This window comes from Leuciscus leuciscus, assembly GCF_965113295.1.
Source record: "Leuciscus leuciscus genome assembly, chromosome: 12".
Classification (NCBI taxonomy): Eukaryota; Metazoa; Chordata; class Actinopteri; order Cypriniformes; family Leuciscidae; genus Leuciscus; species Leuciscus leuciscus.
The window spans coordinates 10270141-10294863 of NC_138736.1; the positions used below are offsets into that span (position 1 = coordinate 10270141).

Consider the following 24723-nt stretch of genomic DNA (forward strand, 5'->3'; position numbering starts at 1 on the left):
TCGACAAAAGCCTGTCTAACAGCAGCCTCTCTCTCGAGACCAGATCCACTGACAGGTATGACCTGCAGCTTGAAGAAACTCTCATTAAGAGGTCTGATAATCCCACTTTAGCCACCGAACTAGATCTTGGGTCTAATCCTCTTTGTCTGTGCACCTTGGCGGATGAAACACAGTGATCTTTACAAGTTTTTATTAAGCTGCCAAGATGCCTATTGGTCAAAATGGACTGTGTCTTTCACCCTTCAGATCATGTAGATCAAAAAAAGCTTTAATGATCAGCTGGCAGATGCACATCAGTGAATAATGGAAGCACTTGGAAATCCAGTCTGATTTTGATGGAGTGGGTTTGTTTTTAGCTGAAGGACTCTGGTGAGAAGCCAATGCATCTAAATGTGATTACTATTCTCCTATTTATAAAGGAATTGAGTCCTGCCAATAGTACTGAGTTAATGGGGAAAAACTGGGTCAGCTCGCCTCTATCTGTCCAGAGAACTGCCAAAGGCCAGAGTGGGCCGGATGAAGCCCAACCGAGAGCACTTCCTAAAATCTAAAACCATTTTGGGCATGGATCGATATGATTCGCTATTGACAACTTTATTGATAAGGTAAAAAAATGACAAATATCTTTGAGAGACAGATTATGGCTGTCTGAGAGCTGAAAAATGTTGCATAACATCTAAGATGCCTCCATCTGATAGTTTTTTAAAGGCAGAACAGATATGACCTTCACTTCCTATGGTATCTGGGTGAATGACACAAGGCCAGTGTTGTTGTTAACTAAAACCAAAAAATTATTAAAAACTAGTTCATTCGTTAATTGAAATAAAGCTGAAATAATATAAAATATAAACATCAAAGAAAAACTTGACTTACTACTAAAACTGAAATAAAAATAAATTAAAGCTAAATAGCGTTAAAAAAAGAACATAAAAATGACAAAAGAACATAAACTGACTAAAACTTGAATTAAAATTGAAAATATAAACAGAGTTAATTCAAAATATGAATAAATACTATGATAGTAAATAAATAATACTACACCGCACAGGGCTTCTTTTTTGTCCAATCCATTATTTCAAAAATTAAAATGCATTTGCATAAGATGACTTAAATACACCTATTTTATGATGTTTTTACATTTTTAAATTTAAAATTAATTTTTATATTTTTTGAGACAAAGTAAAAAATATCAGGGTGATGACAGTCCTAATGAAGACAAAGGAATTACATAAAGAAAACCTCACTGAGTAGTTTGATAGTTTGGAAATAATCATATTTTATTGTAATTTCTAATAATATCACAGCAGACACTCAAGACTGTGTCTAAGAGTCAACAATTCTCTTAAAATGTCAAATAATTTAACCTTTTCATGGCCGAGTTTGTTCACAATGTCATGTGTTGTGATATTTATGAATTAATAATTGATGATAATTGTAAAAGAAAAAAAATAGGTATATTTCAAAACTTGATTACATAATGATTAAGATGTGTGTTCGACCACATAATATTAAAGTCATTCAATTTTTCTTGAAAATGCCAAACAAATACAAAACCATGTACATGAAAAAAAAAAGTAAATTTCTAAGAACTTGACGTGTTTTAAACTAGATTTTTCCTAGTATCTTGGATGTTCACATTTGTCATGCACTCTTTTACTAAGAAACAAGCACAGCAATAAAAATGTCACTTTTTCACCTGTAAAGTTCACTTAAATCTCTTGTAGACCGTTAGGGGTGACATGATGCCTAAGGTGGCCTGTCTGAAACCAGATTCCTTAGGAGATATGTTCATGCAAAAACACTACTGTTCAGTCGCTGACGGACAGGGCAGTTAGTTTGAGACACACACAGCCAGACGGGGCTGTGGATGTGGATGTGGTGTGTCTGTGGCAAGCAGCAGAATACTTTGTTCAGTCAGTGTCGAGGCAGCGCTTAACTTGGCCGTGAGGGCGAGGTCTTAAACATGCATACTGCAACATCACATGATCGCTGAGAGAGAGGTGCAGTCATGCAGAACAGAGCGCACACACACACACACACACACACACACACACACACACCCTCTCATTACTGCCCTAAGACAGGGTAGGCTTTATGAAGAGGAGGGCGCCTTCGCCCAAAGCTCTGATCTCACCGAGTGTACACATGAAACATTATGTACAAACGAAGATCCTGTCATAATTTACTCACCCTCATGTCGTTCCAAACCTGTATGACTTTCTTTTTTCTGTGGAAAACAAAAGGTTTTTAAGATTCAAAAAGTAAGTACCACTATAAAAGCCTTCTGAAGCCATACAAATTAAACAAAAGTATGGAAGGTTGTTTCCGCCACTAAATAAAAATAAAAAAAGGTAAGAGACTTTTTTTTCCCTCAGAACTGCAAGATATAAACTTGCAATTATGAGTTATAAAGTCAGAATTGTGATATAAACTCGCAATTTCGAGAAAATATCCGAATTGCGAGGTGACATTTTTTTTCTCAGAATTTGACTCTCGCAATTGCACGTTTTTCTCGATTCTGAGAAAAAAAAAAAAGTTATAATTGTGGGATATAAATTTGCAATTGCGAGAAAGAAAGTCAAAATTGTGAGATATAAACTTGCAATTCTGGCTTTTTCCTCGCAATTCTGACTTTATAATTTGCAATAGGGAGTTTATATATCACAAGAATTGCGAGCTGACTTTTTTCTTAGACTTGGACTTTCTTTCTCGTAATTGCAAGTTTAGGCTAAGTTGAACTCATACAATTCTGAGAAAAAAAAAATCTCCCCTGATGGTAATTGAGTGGGAAAGAGAGTACAGTGCGTTATTAAAAATTTCTCCTTTTGTGATCCACATGAAAGAAAGTCACACAATTTTAAGCAACATGAGGGTGAATAAATGATGGCTTAATTTTCATTATGCAAGGCTGATCTGAATCGCTTGCTCACTGATCGGTCTCGATCACATCTATGAGATCCAGTGACAAGTGCTTGAATTCAGCAAAGAACGTGTACAACTCTGTTTAACTAGTTTAAACCAGGTGATACAGCGCTGACATTCTCAACAGCCATGAACAATCCAGTCAGAAGGCTTTTCAATCTACAAATCATCATCATTTACCATGGATTTACAGTATAGTAACACTAACTGGCTGTCCCACATTGTACAGCAGCTCCATAGCCAGTCCACCCCTGAACTGCACCATGGTATTATGACAAAAATGTGGTAAATTCATATAAAATTATGCTATTATATTATTAATGTAGACATGTATTAAAGAAGTAATGGAACGTAATTACGGTATTTTTAATAGATACCGTTTTTAATTGTTATTAATGCATTTGTGTTTATACTAGAAATGTATTTAGGCTAATGTTTTTCATAACAAATAGCATATAGGGTGTTGTGGGAAAAATTAATCTTTTCTTTGTTTTTATTTTCAATGATTTAACAAATGAATGCCATACATTCATTTGTCTGTATTTTGAGTTTATTTTATGATGTTAATACAGCTGCAGGGTGTGTGTGTGACTCAGAGGTGAGAAGATTGGGGGGTAAGGGGAGCCACAGGGGTTCCTCTGTGTCTTTTGTTTAGTGGGGGCTGTAAGAGATAGCTTTTGAAAGAGATAACACTATAAAAATTCGGGCCCACCTCTGCTCTGGGTCTCACTCCGTCTGCAGCTGGTCTGCGGGTGGACTGGGAACATTTCTTGCAAGAAATAAATATCTTTTAAGAACAATTTGATCCTGATGTCTCTTATGCCTGATGCTGTTTTGTTAGTTACTTGTTTTTGCCTCTACAAGTTGGTGTCAGAAACGTGGGATCCATGAGGTTTCTTCTGGCCCTGAGAAAGCGGATTGACGGACTGATCACCCTAAAGCACAAAAGGCTTTAGTCTTACCTCGCCGAATTGAGAGAGAAGAGCCAAAACTGCTATCAGGGCCGGGAGGAACCCACTGGATTCAGAAAGAACTCGGAGGCAGTAAAAGCATCTCGGGTAAGAGACAGTTAAAATTATTTTATTTTGTGTGGTGTAATCTGATATGACTGTGAGTGAACGTGAACCATTTTGGCTGAGTTTTGCTTTGGTACGAGCGAAGAGGTGATTCAGATAATCACAATTGTTTGGGGAAGAAATTGAAGTAGCTTCGGATCGGTTTTTTCCACACTTAGCTCGTTGGTGGACGGGAGTGCCACAGGTGATTCAGATAATCACAATTGCTGATTAGTTAGTTTTACTCAAAATCTCTGTAACCTGAGAAAATTTTTTTTACAAGTGGACGGAAGAGCCACATCAAATCAGAATTAATAGAGCGCTAGAAAGTGCTTAGGCCTATGGGAAGATTTTGAGTGGAACGTAATTACAGAAACCCGACCGATTTTGGGTGACGAAAAAAGATCGGATCTGTCGAAGACGTTTGACAGATATTGTAAGACACGTGTCGAAGTTGTGAAATCCAGAAGGGAGATTCAGCCAAAATGGAGTCATCTAACAGTAAAGTAGACCATTTTTACACACCGGTTTTCTGTAAAATGGAAAAAATTACGGCCAGAAATGCATGCAAGAAATTGGGAAATGGATGATTATTAAGCAAAGGGGAAGTGAAAATATTTGTACTAACAAACGCACACACGACGCACACACAAACACATACACTGATTTTCTTTCTGCTATCTGCAATGAAGAAACTGCTTGCAAATCTTTTTGTGTGTCTGATGAAACTTTGAGCAAAGCTATGACTGATGATTTGAGCAGTGTTGTAAATGATGAGCGTATGAGATTGGGCAAAAGTACAGGGTTTTTCTGAAGTGCCAATTTATCCGTTACTAGTCAAAGAGTTGTTGTAACGTTAGTTTGTTCATGAGTGTAAAAATGTGAACAAACAGTGAATTGTTGGATGGAAAAGAAGCAGATAAAAGAGAACAGAGTCGATAGGAGAAGGAACTGACATGTAGGGAAGAGAGAATGTTTTTTCTGATGGAAAATACAAACAGTGAATTGTTGGATTGAACAGATACAGAGGAAACTGGCATGTAGGGGAAGATAAAATTCATATTTATGAACGCCTGATTAAGTCAAATTAAGTTGAAATGATATGAAAAGTGAGTTTTAGATAAAAATAAGGCATTGAGTATGATTAACAGGGATTAACATGATATAAAGATAAGGAATGTTTCATTAAGCAGAACGGGAAAAATTCTATATTTTAGAGATAAAATAATTATTGAAATGATGTTTATTTTGACAACCATTGTCTTTTGAACCTAAAGGGTCCAGCTATGCTGGGAGTATAGCAACAGCGCTTGCTTGTTCAACCCAGCTTCTGGATGTTAATATGTACGTGATTTGTAATCAGTGTTGTTGATGATAACACAATTAGATAGATGTAAAGACAGCTATGTCTGAAGATTTGGGAAATCAATAATGTACAAAGTCAGATATTTTGTTGAAATTAAGTCATTGAAAGACAAGGACATTGTCTGTTTTATAAAGGAAATTATGGGTTGGAAATAATTTCCCTAGACACGTATGACTAAAAGTTAATCAGAAACTTTGTGAAACCCGCTTAGAATATTTTGATTTTCCATGTCGCTTATGAAAATTAATGTTCTGCCAATAATAATGATGTGGATGTGCTTTATTGTATTAATGTTATGAAAACAAGGTTATTTAAGAGTAGATTGCCATATTTTTATAACAAGAGTTGAAGGTGCAAGCGGTTAGGATAGCTGTCTGTGTAATTTAGAGACTGAGAACAAGATTTGAGGAATCTTGTGATTTCTGTGGAACAGTAGAGATGAGTGGGACTGAATAATGATAATATTAAGTTGAATCTGCATACTAACCATTTGAATAAGCTATCAAACCAGTGTTAATGAAATTAATGACATGCTAAATTTCTTTATACTGTATGAAGAATAACTGAATAGTCCTGATACAAAAGAGAGCAAATGCTGTAAGCAGCTCTGCTCTGAAGCTCTCAGTTTAAAGAGAATTGCAGATTATGTTTTTGTAAAAGTTTGATTCTGATTGGAAAGATCAACTTTGACTGGCTCCAAACAAAGAAAGTGCCAAACTAACACAAATTTAAAGAAAAGTCTGTGTTAATATGGGTTAGAAAGTAGATCAGTGTTAATATGATGAAGATTGTGATTCGGCTATTGTAATTGAATTTGCAGCGGACAGTGGGGGAAAATGCAGAGAACTTAATAGGGGCTCTGTTTGCATTTCCTGAATAAGAACACTCTGCTTCAGGGGTGTGAAGTAAGCTGGAGATGTTAGAAAGACCACAGGGATAAGACTGTAGGTAGAATAACAAAGAGTGTTTTATTGCGGTCAGCGGAGTCATTCAGTGACTGTAAAATGCGATGATATAGAGAGACAAATCTAACGAATGATTTATAGTGATAATCATAAAATGTATGACAAAGCAGAGAGCGCAGCCTCAAAAGTTAGTATGAATCATAGAAGCAGGTTGATAAACTCCTAGAGAAAACACTGAAGTCAGGTATTAAATTATGGTGATTGAAAACCTGACAACTAAAATTGAAATGAAATTTTAAACGTTATTAAGAACTAGAATAATTCTTATTTCTTTAAGATAAAATAAGCAGAAGCAGTGTTACAGGATTAACAGTTGCTAAATGTAAAATGTGTAAGAAGGCATTTGATTAAACAAAAGCTTGTTGTTGACTATGAAAAGAGCTAACAGCCGATGTTTTGGGTTCAAAAGATAAGATTGTGAATTGGCCAAAACAGGTTTGCTTATCTGAATTTGGTATGTGCTGTGACTGAAACTGCCACAGTTTCAGTGCAACAGAGACTCATTCTGAGTGGAAATTTGTAATGTCTAAATTACAATACATGTAATTTATGGAAAAGATGCCTTAAGATGGTAGATAAAGTCTGAAGTTAAAAGTTTATGAAAATGCAGTGTATCAGTCCTGAGTGCCTCAAGAGTCTCTCTCTCATTCAATGTCAGCTGAAAGCTGTTGTCTAAGCCTGTGTAAAGCACAGTGTTTCAGTTGAAAATCATAGACACAGAGATGTTAAAGGAAATCATTGCCATTCAAAGGGCAATTTGTACTTAAAACGTTTTAAAAGTAAAACTGAAAGACTTTAAAGAAGTCTTTAAAATAATACTGTTTTGAACTTGTTTATTTTAGGACCAGTGACTGTCTCATTTTAGCCTCCACCATAAAACAGGGCTGATGGCTCCGGCTACAGAAGTAACAGTACACTGAATGTACGATTGTGATCTAAATTCACTGAGTATAATCTAAGCAGCTAGGTTGCTGCCTTTAAAATGATTAATGAATTTAAGTGATTAAATACTGCTGTTATTAATCCGTCTCCCTATGTTTAACACTAGTAGGCAGTCCGAATGGCTCTGATGACTCTTGAATGCGCCTTTTCCTAAGCTCCAGAAAACAACAGATTATGTTGAAGAAAACGGTCACAGATTCTGTAATGGGGAAAAGCGGTTACCAGTGTGTACGAGTGATTACTTCAAAGACGGGTAAGATCTTAAGGCCAAAAGGACAACCTAAGACAGAAGGATCACGCAAAAACACTGGGCATTTCCTGATGGAGGTGTTTTTATGTGAGATGGATATGAGAGTGGCGCTGATTGACTGAGTGGCGATCAGCTTCAGCAGATCATTGAGAGGCGAGATGAGCTGTAAGAAGTTCAGTCTGCCCCAGAAAATGTGAGCCCCTATACCACTCACAAGAAACCGCGTTGATTGTATGGCTTGTCCTCCATTGTGACGTGTCTGCATCTATGCCAGGGAGACAACACCCTGAAGAAAAGAAAATTATTGCTTAAGAGCTAATGGAAATAGGCTTTCAAGAGCCAACTGAGACCGTGAGGTGATTGTCATTATTTGTTGTGGAGACCGTAACAAGACGTATTAATTTATATAAGGAACATGATGTTGGTTGCCTTATGGGCAAAGAAAATTTTTGAACTTCTGAAGGTCGTTAGACATGGTGGTGGCTAAAGATGAGAACAGCTTGTGATGAGTCAAGAGAAATTTCTGAAAAAAAACGAAGGTTAGGTGAATTGAGTATTTAAACTAAAGATAACCTTAGAAAAGATCATAGCATAATGTATTTTAGATTATTGTAATGGTTCTAATTTGAGTCAAATATTTGTATTTTGACATTTGTGAACTATTAAGGATTGACTATGACTATGATTATTTTAGTTACAGTCCTAGGAGGCTGTTGAAAAGATGATTTGCTTATAGTGAGAGAGAAAGAGACTGTTTGAGTGGACTGCTGAGAGACTGCTTGATACTCTGTCTGTCTTTCTGTTATCAGTCAGATAATGAACCAAAAACAATCCAGCTGACTTTTCTAAAATCAAATGAATAATGAACAGACATGCCTTGAAACTGGTAAAGAGGCCATAAATAAAAAACATTAGAGTGTGACACCTGTAACGCCAAGGTCATGGGTTCAATTTCCGAGGGAAAGCAAGAACTGATAAGAATGTAAATGTGTACCTTGAAATGGAAGTCACTATGGACGTCTGATAAAAGTAAGAGAATTTTATTACGTTAAATTTATGCACGAGATGAGTGTCGTGCATAAAGAGGAGGATGAATATGCTCGTGGCGGGAACAAGAGAACGCACAGTAAAACAAGTGGTCAGATGAGTCTTTGAACTTTTTAGTATGGATCATTTGTATTCAGGCCACAAACAAAGACATTTCGGCCTCACAGGGGGGGCTAAACCCACTGTCTTCACAGCAGGCTGAGAGGTTATCTAGCTTTGACCTCATCGGTATGTAAGGACAGTAAAAGTCCAGGGGGAACCCACTGGTGGTCAGATAAGAGCCTTTCAACTCTTCAGGGGATCAGAAGGACCATTTGCATTCAGGAAAGTCCAGGAGAGGTTAGAAGAACTTTATTTGTCTTAACCAGCCAGATCTGGTTTACTAAGGGGTTCACATTTGCTGAAAGCCATCGCACAGGTGGGAAGATAAATGTTGGGAGGACATTGGGTTTAATTGTGTGCATTGTTTGTATTTTAAGTGTGCTAATAACAAGAATTGTTTCGACAGGAAACGCCGGAGCAGATGTGGCAGCACAGCAGAAAAAAAAAAAAAAACTATGTGACAATAACCTCAACATTTGTTTTTCTTTACAGAAGATGCAGACTTTGCGCATGGCATGAGCAAAGTGGCAGAAAGGTGCCATACCTTGCGCAGCGCATAACTTAACATTTTTTCATTTTGCAGGATGTCAGAACGGATTGAACCAAACAGAACTGATTCTGTATTGTTTTGTTAACATGAGCAACATGGGTTGAATGTTTTTTTTTAGGGGAACAAGGACCCTGAGTGCTATTCAATGAGCAAGAAATTATCTGGTGATATGTTTCAGGTTGAAAATTTCACAGGTCACACCAAAGGGACGACAAGACAAGCGGTCACTAACAAAATCACTTAAGGTCTCCATTTAGCAGGTGACAGCAGACAGTAAATGACTCATTCCAGTGGGGGTGCGATCGTGATCTAAGGGAAAATCTTGTAAGGATTTGAAAATGATTGAAGAGTGTTAGACCTGGGTCGAAGCATCTGACCTTAACCACACCAACCAACGTCAGCAACCCAAAACACCAACGCAAAGAATAAAGTGGGGGATCAATGATATGTGCTAGAAACTATCTACCCCGCCAACGTTGGAAAAATCCTCTCTACGGCATGCAAAGTGTCATATTGGTGAAGATGGAACGTCCATGAGGCAACGAGATGATCAACATATCTGGAGAAAATGTTAACCAATTAATGGTTGAAGAAAAGTTTTGTGATTTTTATTTGATTGAATCAAATTAGGGCTTAGTATTGATATAAATCTAATCATTTGACTTGTGCAAAGAAAAATGTGTTTTCAGGTAGAAGATCTATTAATTAATGTGAAGTATGGTGATAAGAAAAAAGACGGTATGTAATGGAAAAGTCAGGGATAATTTCGAACAACGAATGATCAAATTATAAAACTTTTCGGGTTAGATTTTATTAAATAGATTTTAATTAAATACAGCTTTAGAAGTAAAACCATTTCCTGACAAAATGTTGTGATTAATTGAAAAAGCTACATATACAAATACATAGTGTTATGATTGTATGTGTTATTCTGATAATTTTGTTATTAATGGGTACAGTCTATCCTAGGGATGAACAAAATATGCAGATGGTACGAGTGACGGAAGTTGCAATTATAGTCATTTACGTTTTTCTTACTATATGCTTTGAGCTATGTCTGGGATGACTGAGGGTCTGGTTCTCAACCAGGAAAATGCGATAACAATGTTTGTTCATTTTTAGCCCGGTTTCAGACAAAATGCTTATTTATTTGATACAAGCTTTTTACTTTTTCAAAGTTCAAGTAGAGTGATCAGGTATACGAGAATAAGACATGAAGGGCATAACTGTGATGTAAGAAACTTGAATTAATTCTAGTCTTATGTAAAGACTTGAATTGATTCTATTCTGAAGATTTAATAGCGTAATGGGTTTAATTAAAATTAGAAAACAAGGCTGAATTTTTATATATAGTTTATCAGAGAATGATAAAGAGGAGGAATTGTTGTGGGAAAAATTAATCTTTTCTTTGTTTTTATTTTCAATGATTTAACAAATGAATGCCATACATTCATTTGTCTGTATTTTGAGTTTATTTTATGATGTTAATACAGCTGCAGGGTGTGTGTGTGACTCAGAGGTGAGAAGATTGGGGGGTAAGGGGAGCCACAGGGGTTCCTCTGTGTCTTTTGTTTAGTGGGGGCTGTAAGAGATAGCTTTTGAAAGAGATAACACTATAAAAATTCGGGCCCACCTCTGCTCTGGGTCTCACTCCGTCTGCAGCTGGTCTGCGGGTGGACTGGGAACATTTCTTGCAAGAAATAAATATCTTTTAAGAACAATTTGATCCTGATGTCTCTTATGCCTGATGCTGTTTTGTTAGTTACTTGTTTTTGCCTCTACAGGGTAAACGTACCTATTAAGCTCACCAAAATCTACATTGAGACATTTTTAGTGCATAAGATATTGGTTTTAGTACAATAAGTTATTTTAAAATAAAATATTAATCTCTCACACTATAATATTTCAATTTATTTTAAATGACAAAAGTATTTCAATTAAGATGTACAATTAAGTCTGGCTGTGCTTAATGGGTACGTTTTGTACCCTTTAAGCACACCCCTGTTCCCAATAAGCTCACAACAAGTTTTATTAAAAATTCTTGTTTATTTTAAACAACTTTTTTAAGGAATAATTGAAAAAAGTATTATTTGAAGGTACAGAGTCAATCACAAGACTAAAATCAAGCAACAAGGCATTCAGTTTGATCAGGTAGCCTATCCTATTCATAGTGACGTGTCATTCAAACTCATTGCAACATTTCGTCTAGCTTTTGTCATCTTAAGACTGTGAAAATAAGTTTATTAATAATTTTTTTGAAGATTAACATAGTGACAACCATCAGTTAATATTTAAAGTCTGATTATGAAGTATTTACATAGACGTTCAATGTGGATGAGCTTAAAGGGAGCACACTGTGCTTAATTGGAGCAAAAACAATTTTTAATTAATAAATATTAAAGGAAATTTAAAGGAAAATATTTAGCTAAATTAATATTCTAGGTAATGTATTAAGTTTATACAAATTTTAATATGAACAACTATTATTGACAATATCTATGAAATGCTTTTTTAAATTGATGTCACACTGAAGCTGTGTGATTGTCAGTAGTGCACCCTTTAAGCTCACCTAACATTAATATGAATTCTTTAAAAATTACAACAGTTTAAAACCACAGACTATCAATAAAATGTAAAATGATAATATTATGGATTTAAAAGTACAAGCCATTAATGCCTGTGAAGTAATATATTAGTGTAGCACACAATCTTATACAGCTAGTAAGCTGGCTATGTTCGTAGCATCTGGGCTATGTTGCTAAAACTATCTTTTAGATCTAACTGTAATTATTTCCCACATCCAGGTTCCAGGTTATAATATGCAAAAGTCTAAACATTAATCTCGTAATTTTGCAATAAGTAGATGTACTTAGCCAAAATAAAGGCTTAAACATATAAAAAATGCACATTTGAGGGGCTCCTCTTCTGGTGAAAGTTTTCAGACAGCTTTCAAAATGACCACCAGACAGTGTGAACACATGGATACACATATCTCAGTGTGCAATGGTCTGATTGGTTTAAAATTTCAGGAGGTATGTAGTAACAAACACATCAATTGGTTAATACATCAAATAGGATAATACATTGCTGTTTCTTTTTATAATCTGAGCTCCAAGATGGTAGTGTGCTTAATGGGTACTTGAGCTTAATAGGTACGTTTACCCTAAACTATAGTTACATTTTACCTTAGTAGTGATTTGCTATATGGGTGGTTTTACCAATGGTTATCATGATCTAAATGTATGATACTATGGATGGTGGTTAATTTTATCGTAATTGTAATAAATGTAGAGTCCTAAAACAGTTATAATATTTGATCACGATAATTCTTTTGGCTATATCGGCCAGCCCCAGTCACACGGTCTATGAATGTTTTATGTTTACAAAATGTCTTATCTTTGATGTGTATCAACTCTATCGGGAAAAAAAGATAGTGTTTGTGTGCAGAGGAGGCATGGCCCTGCTGTTCTGCCCTTTGAATATCCTCCCATTCACGGTCACGAGTTTACCGTCTAGTGCTCTGTTGATAATCTCGTTCAGAGATGGCCGCATGTGTTCTTTTTGTTTGGAAGTCTGTGCGTGTGTGGCTGTGTGGGCGCAGGCTTGCATGTTCGCATCCCCTCTGTGGACCCATCTGTTAACTCTGAGGGCATTTTAAAATCGATCACATTTAGCCAACAAACCTTACTTCAAAATGTTTTGCATAACACACAGTCCTATTTGCACAGCACTGTCTTCTTTACCAAAAAGGAAGGCCGTACAAATGTCTTGTCCTGTTCCGAGTCGGGCAGCAGGAGATCTCTTGGTGCTGAAAAGCTTGGGAAAACTATTTCCAAGTGTATTACAGCAAAGCTTTGGCTACTTCCCAGAGTGGCAGGGAGCTTTAGGGAAACTTTGAGGCAGGCCGAGATCCACATAGTTGTCACGCCAACAAAGAACTAACAGCTAATGAATACCATCAAGACAATGAGGTTCCCACAGAAACAAATACTCCTGAAAACCCCTCGCACCTAAATCTAGCTGGCAAACATCCACACGACCACACCACGGACAGAGTGACCACCAGAGTCAGCAAAAAACACTGCACCCAGAAACCTTCAGACACCAAACATACAAAGACGAATACTTGCTTTTTTCTCCAGATGGTTTGTAAAGCTGATGCCCTGTACCAAATATAGCAACAGAATGACTCATTTTTCTAAAAAGTAAAAAACCAGTCTGGCTCCTCAACAAAAGTAAATAAGATGACTCACCTCTATTGATGAACTGGGAGGTTCAATGTGTTTATCTGTAATGGGGAAAGAAAAAAGAAAGAGAAACAAATCAAATATATAATATCTGACTAATCCATTTTTTTTTAAATCACATAACTCAAAATTACAATTACAATTCTCTGATACTGAATTTGACAATAGGATATAATCTAGAACTAGATTTTTTTCATTTCTGGGTTCTTGCCAATGCATAAAGCAGTTAGGTGACTAAGTATACTTAGAAACAATTCGTTTTACATTGGTTGCAAAATATGCATATCTAAACAAATATTTAAGTGGTTTGAGAGCATGGGGAGATTATGTTGTTCGCAGTGCCTCATGGAAGTGGGCGGGCACTAAAGAGTTATTTTGGCGCAAATTGTTTGTTTTGATTCTCTGATAGGTGGAGATTCTCAGAGGAATCATGGGTAATGTAGTTTTTCACCAGGTATTTTACTGTTGTAACAATTTTTTTTTTTTAAATACGCTGAAATAATGCAGGCTGATGGCTTTAACAAAAGCACATGTAATCTATTAAAAACCTCATAGCTTACAGTAGGTCTGTTTTTAAAGGTTTATAGGTTATCATTCAAAATCAGCTCCCTATGAAGAAAACAGGATTTTTACTTCCAGAATCGGCGACTGTTACACATATTGTATTGCCGAGGTGTTCACAGAGGTTGCTAATAAATTGCTAGATGGTTAATAGGTTGATATGGATGGTTTCTTATTGGTCAAAAGAGCCCACCCTCAAGACTCTAATATAATATGATTTGGGTCCTTCATTCAATGCGGGTCTATTGGTTTTGTTTTTGTTGCTCGTTTTTCATACACCAGCCAAAAATGAAAAAAGTAATTAGCACAATTCATTTCCAAAGCACAAATGATGCAGACCGAGATAGTTTAATACTTGCAGTTAAAGGAATAATAATAAAGATGCTGTTTATTAATGATGCTTACCTAAGGCCAGCATCTTTCTAGAGAATTGGTGTATGGGTTGCAACCATGAATACATTTAATAGAAGTGAAATTGACCATGAAAAGCCCCCTCCCCCATTTCTATATTACAGAGAGGGACCATGGGGTTTTTCACCTCAGACAACATTCACATTAAACATTTAACACAAATCTATAGGAGTCAGACAGAGACGCAATTTGTGCCAGTTGAACCTGAGATACACTACAAAGGGCTTAGAATCATAATGTCTGTTTTAGCCCTTCCTTTAGTGGCACTGGAGGTATAATGTTACAGTGTTAAAAGAAAGAGCCTCCTCTGGGATTGGCCGAGACCCAGAGTTCACTGCTGCCACTAATGAATGAACCCAGTGTCATTGCAACGGCCACTTTCAACAACTGAAAATCAAATATAACTGAAAAATCAATTTCCAAAGAAGTCTGAATTTAAACCCTCATATAGTCTAACATAGGCTACACCATCCTGACAGGAAGAAGGCATTTATTTTTCAAGAGGTTCTTTTGTATTTAGTGCAATAGGATGCCATTTACATTGTTGTATGAAACAGACGAGTACTGTAATATTATCTTTCTATAAAGATGAAAGGAGAAATTATTCATCCTTTCATTGTGACCTGGTTAACATGGACATCAATTCACAAGGATGTTTGACTCAGGAGGACAGTAACAAACTAAAATTGGGTGTAAACCCATCCAGCTATGACTAAGACTATTTATTTAAATGACTATTTATTTAAATAAATATATTCATTTATTTTTCAGGAGATGAGTAGGGCAGTTCATTTAAAAAAAATAAAACACCAAGTAGGCCTATATTACTACATATGGTAATGTTTGTATATTTTTATTTTTCAATAGACAATACTAACAACATCTGTGACAAATTTGCACAATATTCTGATGCATTTGATGCAATCCCAACACCTTGTAAGGACAGAGAGTGAAAGCTTTATCTATCTCAGATTAACCTATATCTCTGAGTAAGGCTTCTCAGGAGCTTCAGATCTACACTTCCATATTTCATTTTTAGTTGGGATACATGCTGTTTCCAGGGCTGTAACAACTATGAATCACTATATAGCAAGCAGAGAAAACAGAAAAAGGAGACATTAAACATCAATGAGGCATTGTCTGGAGATAGAAGATAGAATTTTTTTTTTTTTACAAATCACATCTCGGCTCTAAAGCTGTTTTATTCAATTTGAGAGACAGATCTATTCATAAGGGATAGATCATGACTGAAACTGGCAGGTTCACAGTCTGATATCATTGGTCAGTCAGCGTAATTTGAACATACCCACATTTGCCAGGACAGCAAACTTCCCCAGGAGAGCAGAATTCAGCAGACTGTCATGTTACATAAGCATTGATTTTCCTGCCTGGTAAGGACCATCTGATCTAGTTACTTGCTTGTCATTTGGCACTATACACTTCTATACTTAAGGCAGAAGACTTATGTTTTGTCTTAACAATCATAAAAAAGGTTGTATATACATGGTCATGGACTATACTGTACGGTGCTTTAGATTATGGTACCAGCCATTTAAAACATCAAAAACACTCAAACAACTGCTGAACCCCATGTCTAAATCCTTGTTAGGGAGATGGAAGGATTGAGACATTCATCCCAATAATTATACTTATGAACAGCAGTCAGATTAACTCCCAAAGGAGAAACAGAGATGGAAGCAGAAGCCAAATCCAAAAGCCTCAGGCGAAAGAACCCAAATGAGATAATGGCTGAGAATTTAATTACACTACTTCTGTCTGAGAAATCCCTCTCTCAAATTTGATAAATTTTTGGTTAATAGAAAACAGTTATTATTTAAAGCACTAGGCTATACTATTTTTTCCTCAAATATATTGATTTATAATATATTGCAGTTAATCTGACTGTATATTTTTTATTTACAATTGATTCATATTTTTAGCCTAGAACATTCAATGTGCTAAATATGAGTGGGAGTATAAAATCAGATGTAGGCCTATACATTTAACAAATTAAATGTTGTAATTGTGCATCCTGAACAATACATAAATACGCCTAAATGTTGAATCAATATGGTAAGTATGCATATCACAGGAGTACTAGGCCAAAGATCAGGTCCCTTTTGTTGTCCCATGCCTAAAGGTGCTTATGGATGAATCCATCACATGGTCCCATTGTTTACAATGGCTCGATGGTCAATACGATATAACCGGTATTATAGACTAGATGGTCAATACGATATAACCGGTATTATAGACTAAATGGTTTGTATTGCAATGAATGAGATAAAAAATCAAATCAAATCAAAGCATGTCATATTTATATATGTAAATATCGGCCTATATTTAAAGTCTCAAATAAAACAGGTAAAATAATAGGTGTACAGTTAGAATTGAGGTGTTAGCCTAGTATCCCCAAATCTGTCTAAAAAAATTAAAATGGCTTCCATTAATCATAATATCGCTTATATTTAGCTGTGTCAAAGCAATGCCATTGTGAATAATAACGCATCTCAGTGTTATTGCTGTTCATTTGGCTTCACGCTGCGCCATTTACTGCGCATTTACTTTGACTTCTCATGTAAACATTATGATTTACCTGGACTGCTCTGTTGATACAATTTAACAGTCCCGTCCTTCCGGATCCTCACATCTCCAGGACCCGCAATCCGTCCAGGTGGACTCACACCTTTCTCTTTCCGTCTCTGTTTTTGAGTTAACCACCTGCAGCACTGATAACACACGGCCCAGGCTTGCTCCTCATTGATCGGTTGACTGTACAGTGTTAAAATCTCCTCCAAACACAATTCATCTTCCCCGTCCGTACAATCCATACTGATGTCTTCAGTTTTCGCTCCATCTCCGGGATCCTGGAGAGCCGACGGTGAGATTAACATTCCTTCGTCAGTCATTCTTCTCCTCCAGGCTTCCAGGGAGACGAAATGACTGTGTGTTGAGATGATAAAGAGACAGAAAAGGTATGTTTACGTTAGGTCTGTCATCTAGAAGGACCGCGCGTGTCCTCCTCTGAAGCCTGTGTCGATACTTCTGAGCTCGAGTCGCTGCTGCTGTTCGACTCTGAGAGGCGCTCATATGACTTTTCCGCATGGTCTCAGAGTCAGTCATGTCCTCAGTCACTTCATTGACAATACAAACTATTAGAGAAGATTGCTTCATCTTAAATAGCCATTTTTCCACATTATATAATAATATTATAAGAATTAAACAGGCCTAACCCTTTAGAAAATGGTTTGTTTACAATGTCTGTTGTTAAAGTCGGCATGAAACGGAAGTCGCGATAGTCTTTTCTTCCTTTTGCGACGTATGGCCTGAGTGAAACAGCTTCACGAACATGAAATTTTTTAGAACTGGACTGATTTTGTCCATCAGGAATTTATTGGATCCTTGTCTTTGCGATTGCTGCGATCTCATGTGAGTGACATCATGCCTAAACTGGTGTCCCGCCTTCGCGCCAATAAACACGTCATCATCAGAGAACTCTGCAAGAGCTGGAAAAAGTTATTTTGATTAAAGTCTTCATAAAATAGAAGTTGTGTTAGTCTTTAAACATAGAGATCCAAATGAAACGGCTTCTCGAACAAGAAAAAATGTAGGGAATGACTTTATTGTGTCCAATGGGAATTTTTGGTTCGATGGATAAATTATGCTTGTTCGACTTGAACCGGCGCGGCACAGACCGATCGGTGAATGACATCAAAGTACCGCGAGAGCGAATAGAGAGTAGACGGCTCCTTATGGGTTTGAATTGCTCTCGCGGTACTTTGATGTCACAATCCGATCGGTCTGTGCAGAGCCGCCAAGCTCGCCCTCACGCCAGTAAACACGTCATCAGAGAAAAGACCCCATTGCAAGGAGAGGAAGTTATTTTGATGCTAGTTTATAAGGGCACATTATTTAAAAACAAAACAAAGATGTCCACCCATAAATCGTATGGTGACTTTAAGAACAAACATCTGAAAGTTATAGTTAAAGTTAAATTAAATCTTAACCTACATTTGGATAAATATTTTACATTAAATAAAACTGTGATAGGCTATGTTAACCCTTCATTCAAATTCTAAAACTGTTGGCTGTGGGCAGTGCCAGCCAAATAACTGAGGAATAAACCAATGTGCTAAGATTAGAATTTAGATTGCCCAATTAAGCCTGATTCACAAATAATTACTGCACGCCTTTCTTTATAAAAAGGTGACAACTCAAAATTGCACTAAACTGTGTAATCAGTGTGAGACCCAGGGAGTGCTGTAACACCATCGGTTTAACCAATTAAAAGTGAGCTACAGGTGAAATCACTGTCATAACTGAAATTCTAAAAAATGGTAACGGCTAAAAATGTTAGGGGAAAGAAAGTCAAATGTCATGTCTTATTTATAGTATGATTTGCACTCATGCTAATTGATGGTATTAAATAACTATCTGAAACAGGAGGTTCTCTTGTTTAATTTGACAACATCCATACAAGCTTTTCATCAACATGTCAAAAAACTAGACACATCATGTCTAACCCGAAAAGTGTGGTTGTAGCACTTCCAAACGTAATTCTACTGGAGCAACAAATTCCACAAAATCAGTATAGACTTAAATGTTCAACAAAAGTTTTATTTATTTGTTTGTTTGTTTTGAACAAGGGCAATACAGAATAGCATTACTTCAAATTGCATGCAGCAGAATTCTGTACAGTTTTCAGCCTGGAGAGTGAGGGTGTGTTAGATGTTTCCGAGTATATTATGTTTCATGCATTCCTCTATTTGTTATTTTAATTGTTTTGAATTTTAAAAAGGTTTCCTATATGTTAACTGTTGAACTTCAATTGTTTAAAGTGAAATGAAGGTGATGTTATAATGATTATTTAGAATTTAATATGGAAATTAAATTCACCTGTTCATTCACAAAACCATTACAACTCAGCCCATTAGTGGGGTAGATGTAACAACAGTGCTCTTTGTACTTGACATTAACCTACATAGTTTAGGTAGGCTATAACTTAACAATTTTTAAACAACTCCCTGATCTTCCTTATTTTAGATTGTCTATTATCAATGTTTATCATCAGTTTGGTGATGCAGCATTAGGATCTGGCAAAACCATGTATGCCTCGCATTTTTAAAAAGCTTTTTTACATATACTATATTACATATTTCATTTTATATTATAATAAATGTCCAAGACAGCAATAGTCTGTTCATATAAGATAAGCTGCTCCATCTAGTGGTTATTTTACAGCACTTATAGCTGGTCGTACACAATGCCTGTAACTAAGGTTGATCGATCTGTTGTTACCATAGACCGTAAAGAAAATAGGTTGTTACCCTCCAAAGAAAGCAACTTTATTTCTAAATAAAAAAATAAACTACTATGATACTGAATCACTAGTAAATATAAAATAAATAAATACTGTATCATTTCCAGTAAATGCACATTTACAAAAACAGAATAACCCAATAATAATATTAACCAACTGATATATTTTTTTTACAATTATTTAAGCATGACATATTTAATAGCCTGTTCTTTTAAAAATCAGTGTCATTAGCATTAAAACTGATTGTTAGCAATAATTCCTATATGCAACAAAATGAACATATGCTTTGCTCAGTAACTCATATCAAGGATATCAGGGTGCCAGCTGACAAATATCTATATTTAACATGCTGATCAAATGCACCTTGTTGACCCATTTTAGCAACAAAACTCTATTTCTCTCGACAGCTTATGATTTCTTATACAGCCTGTCATCCACATGGCTGAACTCCTCTGGGTTTCAGAGCGTATCCTCCCTGTCAGGCGAAGATGATTTTTTTTCCCTTTGGCTCCCCGGGGTGAGACGCAGCATCAGATGAAACCCCCTCAGAATGAGAAGTCCCCTCCTTCCATGTTTTTGGGTTTGAGTCACTTATCTGCTGTAAAAACACAAACAAGCTGTCACCATATCGATTGGGAAACAGACTTAATGTTCCTCAAACACTGACACATCTGTCTGTAGGCTACATTGGCAAAACCCTAAAGTTTGAAGAATTACACATCCGAGACCATAATGTTTCATTAATAGCTGCTATTTTTTTGAAGCAGGGACTCAAACCTCATGGCCACAGGATGTTCTTTGATGGTTTGTGCAGGTGCTGGAAGTCAAACCCTGCTTCCCACATTGAGTTCCTGTATTAACCATCCGTCTGCCTCTGTCTCCGCAAGACCTGGCCTCCGTACCTCTACCTGTGGAAATCATATTTCACAAAAACTTCTGGAAGCTTGGATTTTGCTTGATAACATACTTGGTTATTTAAAGACTAAATCATATTTCAAAAGAGAATAATAAGCCAATCAAACTTTGATTTGATTTCAAAGCATGCTGCACTATAAAACCTAGTATCTTAAAGCTACAGAGTTTTGCAGTTAAATCAGATATATATGAATATAGGCTACTCATGCGTGTATATATATAGGCTAGCCTATATATTACTTTTCACCAACAACAACAAAACAGTATAGGCTACCTGATAGTTTTGCATTGTCTTTAATAAGCTGGCTACATTCTCCACGAACGACGCGGTTCTTATAAGTCACGGCGATGGGGATTTCAGCATCTGTGTTGGTAAGCCACGTCGATTCGGTTTCTCTTGTCCAGCTCTCATGATATCGCGGTTCAATAGCGTCTGCTCGACTCCCACCGCAGCCCATTGAAAATTTGAGATAAGATGGAGCGATGCATGCGCTGATAATTGTGATGATGCAGAAGAGCGCGCGAGTGTGTGCTGTGGTCCCACGCGCAGCTGTGCCCTCGTGTTGTAGTTGTCTAACTTGAGATCTCCTACGTCATCGAGGGCCGGCTACAGTTTATTGTGAGACAGTGTAGTGGCGATTTGTACGAAAACAAACTGACTACCAAACAGATATAGCTACAGTAGCCTAGTGGCCAAAAGTAATGTTCAAATATTAAAAATGTGTTAAAGATTTTGTAAGCAATTTGCGTAGTTGTGCTTGGAGTCAATTGTTTTAGTTGTGATAACGCAATGAAACACGCCAAAATTGTGAGGATATATTTTTGTGCTAGGCTGTCATAGGCTACAAAGAAAATATTGAACACATGCAAAAACAAGAGAGAACCAACGAGATATTAATAACTGATTATGTTGTAGCCTATCAATGTATGATTTTTCCTGTGAGTTTCTATTCAATTTTTTTGTACCTGTAGCTGTAGTTTACCTTTTTTTTTTTTTTGCCAAATAAATGTCAGATGAATACCCTAACCAAGTTTAGGGTTTGGTTCTTCGCTCATATTTAGAATATTTAAACAATATAAAATATTTTCTCAATATTTTTCTGGTATAAAATGTATAGGCTACTATAAATGAACGTGTAGTGTCATTAAAAACAAATTCACAAATCAATCATGTAACATGTAACCAGAGGTGGGTAGTAACGAAGTAGCCTACATTTACTTCGTTACATTTACTTGAGTATTTTTTTGGGAAAAATTTTACATTTAAGTTTTACATAGTTGTATAAGTTAGCCTACTATTATACAAATGAAAGGACAGGCAATTATTTTCGGGCTACAGATGGCAGAAATAATGCTTGTCTCTTCTGTTTTTGTTGCAAAGATAGCCTATCTATACTTATGATAATAATAGTCATTTAAATAAAAGATATCTTCTAAAAGAGCATTTTTATCAAGCTTGTATGGTTATGTTCAGTTATTTCACTTAAATGGCAATGAAAAGTACCTATTTATTGTCATTAAAGTGAAATTACTGAACTTAAATATACGAGCTTGATAAAAATGCTTGTTTTAGAAGAAAATTTCAGATGGCACTCAGAGGCTTTTGCATCATGAAGTCTTCATACATATATATACACTCACCTAAAGGATTATTAGGAACACCTGTTCAATTTCTCATTAATGCAATTATCTAATCAACCAATCACATGGCAGTTGCTTTAATGCATTTAGGGGTGTGGTCCTGGTCAAGACAATCTCCTGAACTCCAAACTGAATGTCAGAATGGGAAAGAAAGGTGATTTAAGCAATTTGGAGCGTGGCATGGTTGTTGGTGCCAGACGGGCCGGTCTGAGTATTTCACAATCTGCTCAGTTACTGGGATTTTCACGCACAACCATTTCTAGGGTTTACAAAGAATGGTGTGAAAAGGGAAAAACATCCAGTATGCTGCAGTCCTGTGGGCGAAAATGCCTTGTTGATGCTAGAGGTCAGATGAGAATGGGCCGACTGATTCAAGCTGATAGAAGAGCAACTTTGACTGAAATAACCACTCGTTACAACCGAGGTATGCAGCAAAGCATTTGTGAAGCCACAACACGCACAACCTTGAGGCGGATGGGCTACAACAGCAGAAGACCCCACCGGGTACCACTCATCTCCACTACAAATAGGAAAAAGAGGCTACAATTTGCACAAGCTCACCAAAATTGGACAGTTGAAGACTGGAAAAATGTTGCCTGGTCTGATGAGTCTCGATTTCTGTTGAGACATTTAGATGGTAGAGTCAGAATTTGACGTAAACAGAATGAGAACATGGATCCATCATGCCTTGTTACCACTGTGCAGGCTGGTGGTGGTGGTGTAATGGTGTGGGGGATGTTTTCTGGGCACACTTTAGGCCCCTTAGTGCCAATTGGGCATCGTTTAAATGCCACGGCCTACCTGAGCATTGTTTCTGACCATGTCCATCCCTTTATGACCACCATGTACCCATCCTCTGATGGCTACTTCCAGCAGGATAATGCACCATGTCAAAAAGCTCGAATCATTTCAAATTGGTTTCTTGAACATGACAATGAGTTCACTGGACTAAAATGGCCCCCACAGTGACCAGATCTCAACCCAATAGAGCATCTTTGGGATGTGGTGGAACGGGAGCTTCGTGCCCTGGATGTGCATCCCACAAATCTCCATCAACTGCAAGATGCTATCCTATCAATATGGGCCAACATTTCTAAAGAATGCTTTCAGCACCTTGTTGAATCAATGCCACGTAGAATTAAGGCAGTTCTGAAGGCGAAAGGGGGTCAAACACAGTATTAGTATGGTGTTCCTAATAATCCTTTAGGTGAGTGTATATATATATATATATATATATATATAGGCCTATATGATCCGAAGTAACTAGCTACTTGAGTAGTTTTTTTCATTAGATACTTTTTTACTCTTACTCAAGTAACTACTGTATTAAGATTATTACTTTTACTTTTACTTTGAGTAAATATTTCTATAAGTACTTGTACTTTTACTTGAGTACAGTTTTTGGATACTCTACCCACCTCTGCATGTAACATGGACATGTAACAAAGTACATAGCCTACTTGAATAGGCTACTGTAGGCCTAGGCTACACTAAGTAGGCTACACTTTTTGAGTATCTGTAGCCTACTTTACTTGAGTATTCTTTTTTCTGGAAACTTTTTACTTTAACTATACTACATTTGAAAGACAAATATCGTACTTTTTACTCCACTACGTTTCTGTCAAGGATAAGGTCAGGTCCTTGAGTAGACTGACGTCTGACGTCAACCCGACTTTCATTTCCAACCACAATGCAACCAAAATCATCACCTGACTGACGTTACTATTTTCTACTCAAGGACCTTGACAGAAATGAAGTAAAAAGTACTATATTTGTCTTTCAAATGTAGTGACATTTTGGAGATTCAACGTTGGGTTTGGTCTTATAAATGTGAATTTTGTCATTGTTTTGGAGCACTCTAGCTTATAAATAACAGTAAGGCTATAACATATTCATAATAAAAGTGAGTGAGTGAGTTCCAGAAGTCTGAGACCACTAGCAGAAGTGTTTTAAATTTTCTATATAATTTAATAATTTTTTTTTTACAAATTACAAATCAAAGTCAGTGTGGTGTAATACAATTTTTGAGACTGTGTCAATACTTAATTCAGTGTGTGTGCGCGTGCGCGTGCGTGGTTCAGGTAAACCCTACGGACAAAATGTCCCCACAAAGATGGCAATATCTGAATTCCTTGTCCTTGTGGGGACATTTTTTGCTTCCCATGAGGAAAACAGCTTATAAATGATACTTAGTGGTATTTTGAAAATGTAAAAATGCAGAATGTTTTCTGTGATGGGTAGGTTTAGGGGTCAGGTTAGGGGATGGAATATTTGTACACTATAAAAATCATTATATCTATGGAATATCCCCATAAAAAATCAAAATCAAATAGTGTGTGTGCGTGCGTGTATGATATGTGGATATATAATAAAATGTAACAGTGGGTGCATATAATAATTTGAATATAGATTCTACTCTGACCATAAAA

The 24723-nt window shown here is 36.5% G+C and overlaps 2 protein-coding genes across 5 annotated transcripts in view; both read right to left on the bottom strand.

Annotated features, from left to right (window-relative positions):
* Positions 1-17473, bottom strand: part of spire1a (spire-type actin nucleation factor 1a) — a 57767-nt gene extending 40294 nt beyond the window's left edge. For 2 of the 3 annotated variants that reach the window (XM_082186082.1, XM_082186081.1), the window contains exons 1-2: positions 17015-17472; positions 13453-13487 (exon numbers count right to left, since the gene is read on the bottom strand). In XM_082186082.1, the coding sequence (XP_082042208.1) occupies positions 13453-13487; positions 17015-17327 (348 nt within the window). In that variant the 5' untranslated portion in view covers positions 17328-17472. Of the gene's footprint in view, positions 1-13452; positions 13488-17014 lie in introns of all 3 variants that reach the window. The other variant, XM_082186080.1, reaches the window with a different exon arrangement.
* A 1578-nt stretch (positions 17474-19051) lies between these two features.
* LOC309510628 (brain and acute leukemia cytoplasmic protein) lies at positions 19052-21275 on the bottom strand. 2 transcript variants are annotated; one of them, XM_082185491.1, is made up of 3 exons: positions 20928-21275; positions 20516-20646; positions 19052-20333 (listed from the first exon to the last, which is right to left on the bottom strand). In XM_082185491.1, the coding sequence occupies exons 1-3, from the start codon at positions 21109-21111 to the stop codon at positions 20217-20219; spliced, it is 432 nt and encodes a 143-aa protein (XP_082041617.1). In that variant the 5' UTR covers positions 21112-21275; the 3' UTR covers positions 19052-20216. The 2 variants fall into 2 exon arrangements, with proteins under 2 accessions (XP_082041617.1, XP_082041616.1); XM_082185490.1 differs by having other exon boundaries at positions 19052-20336.
* Between the last annotated feature and the right edge of the window lie 3448 nt (positions 21276-24723).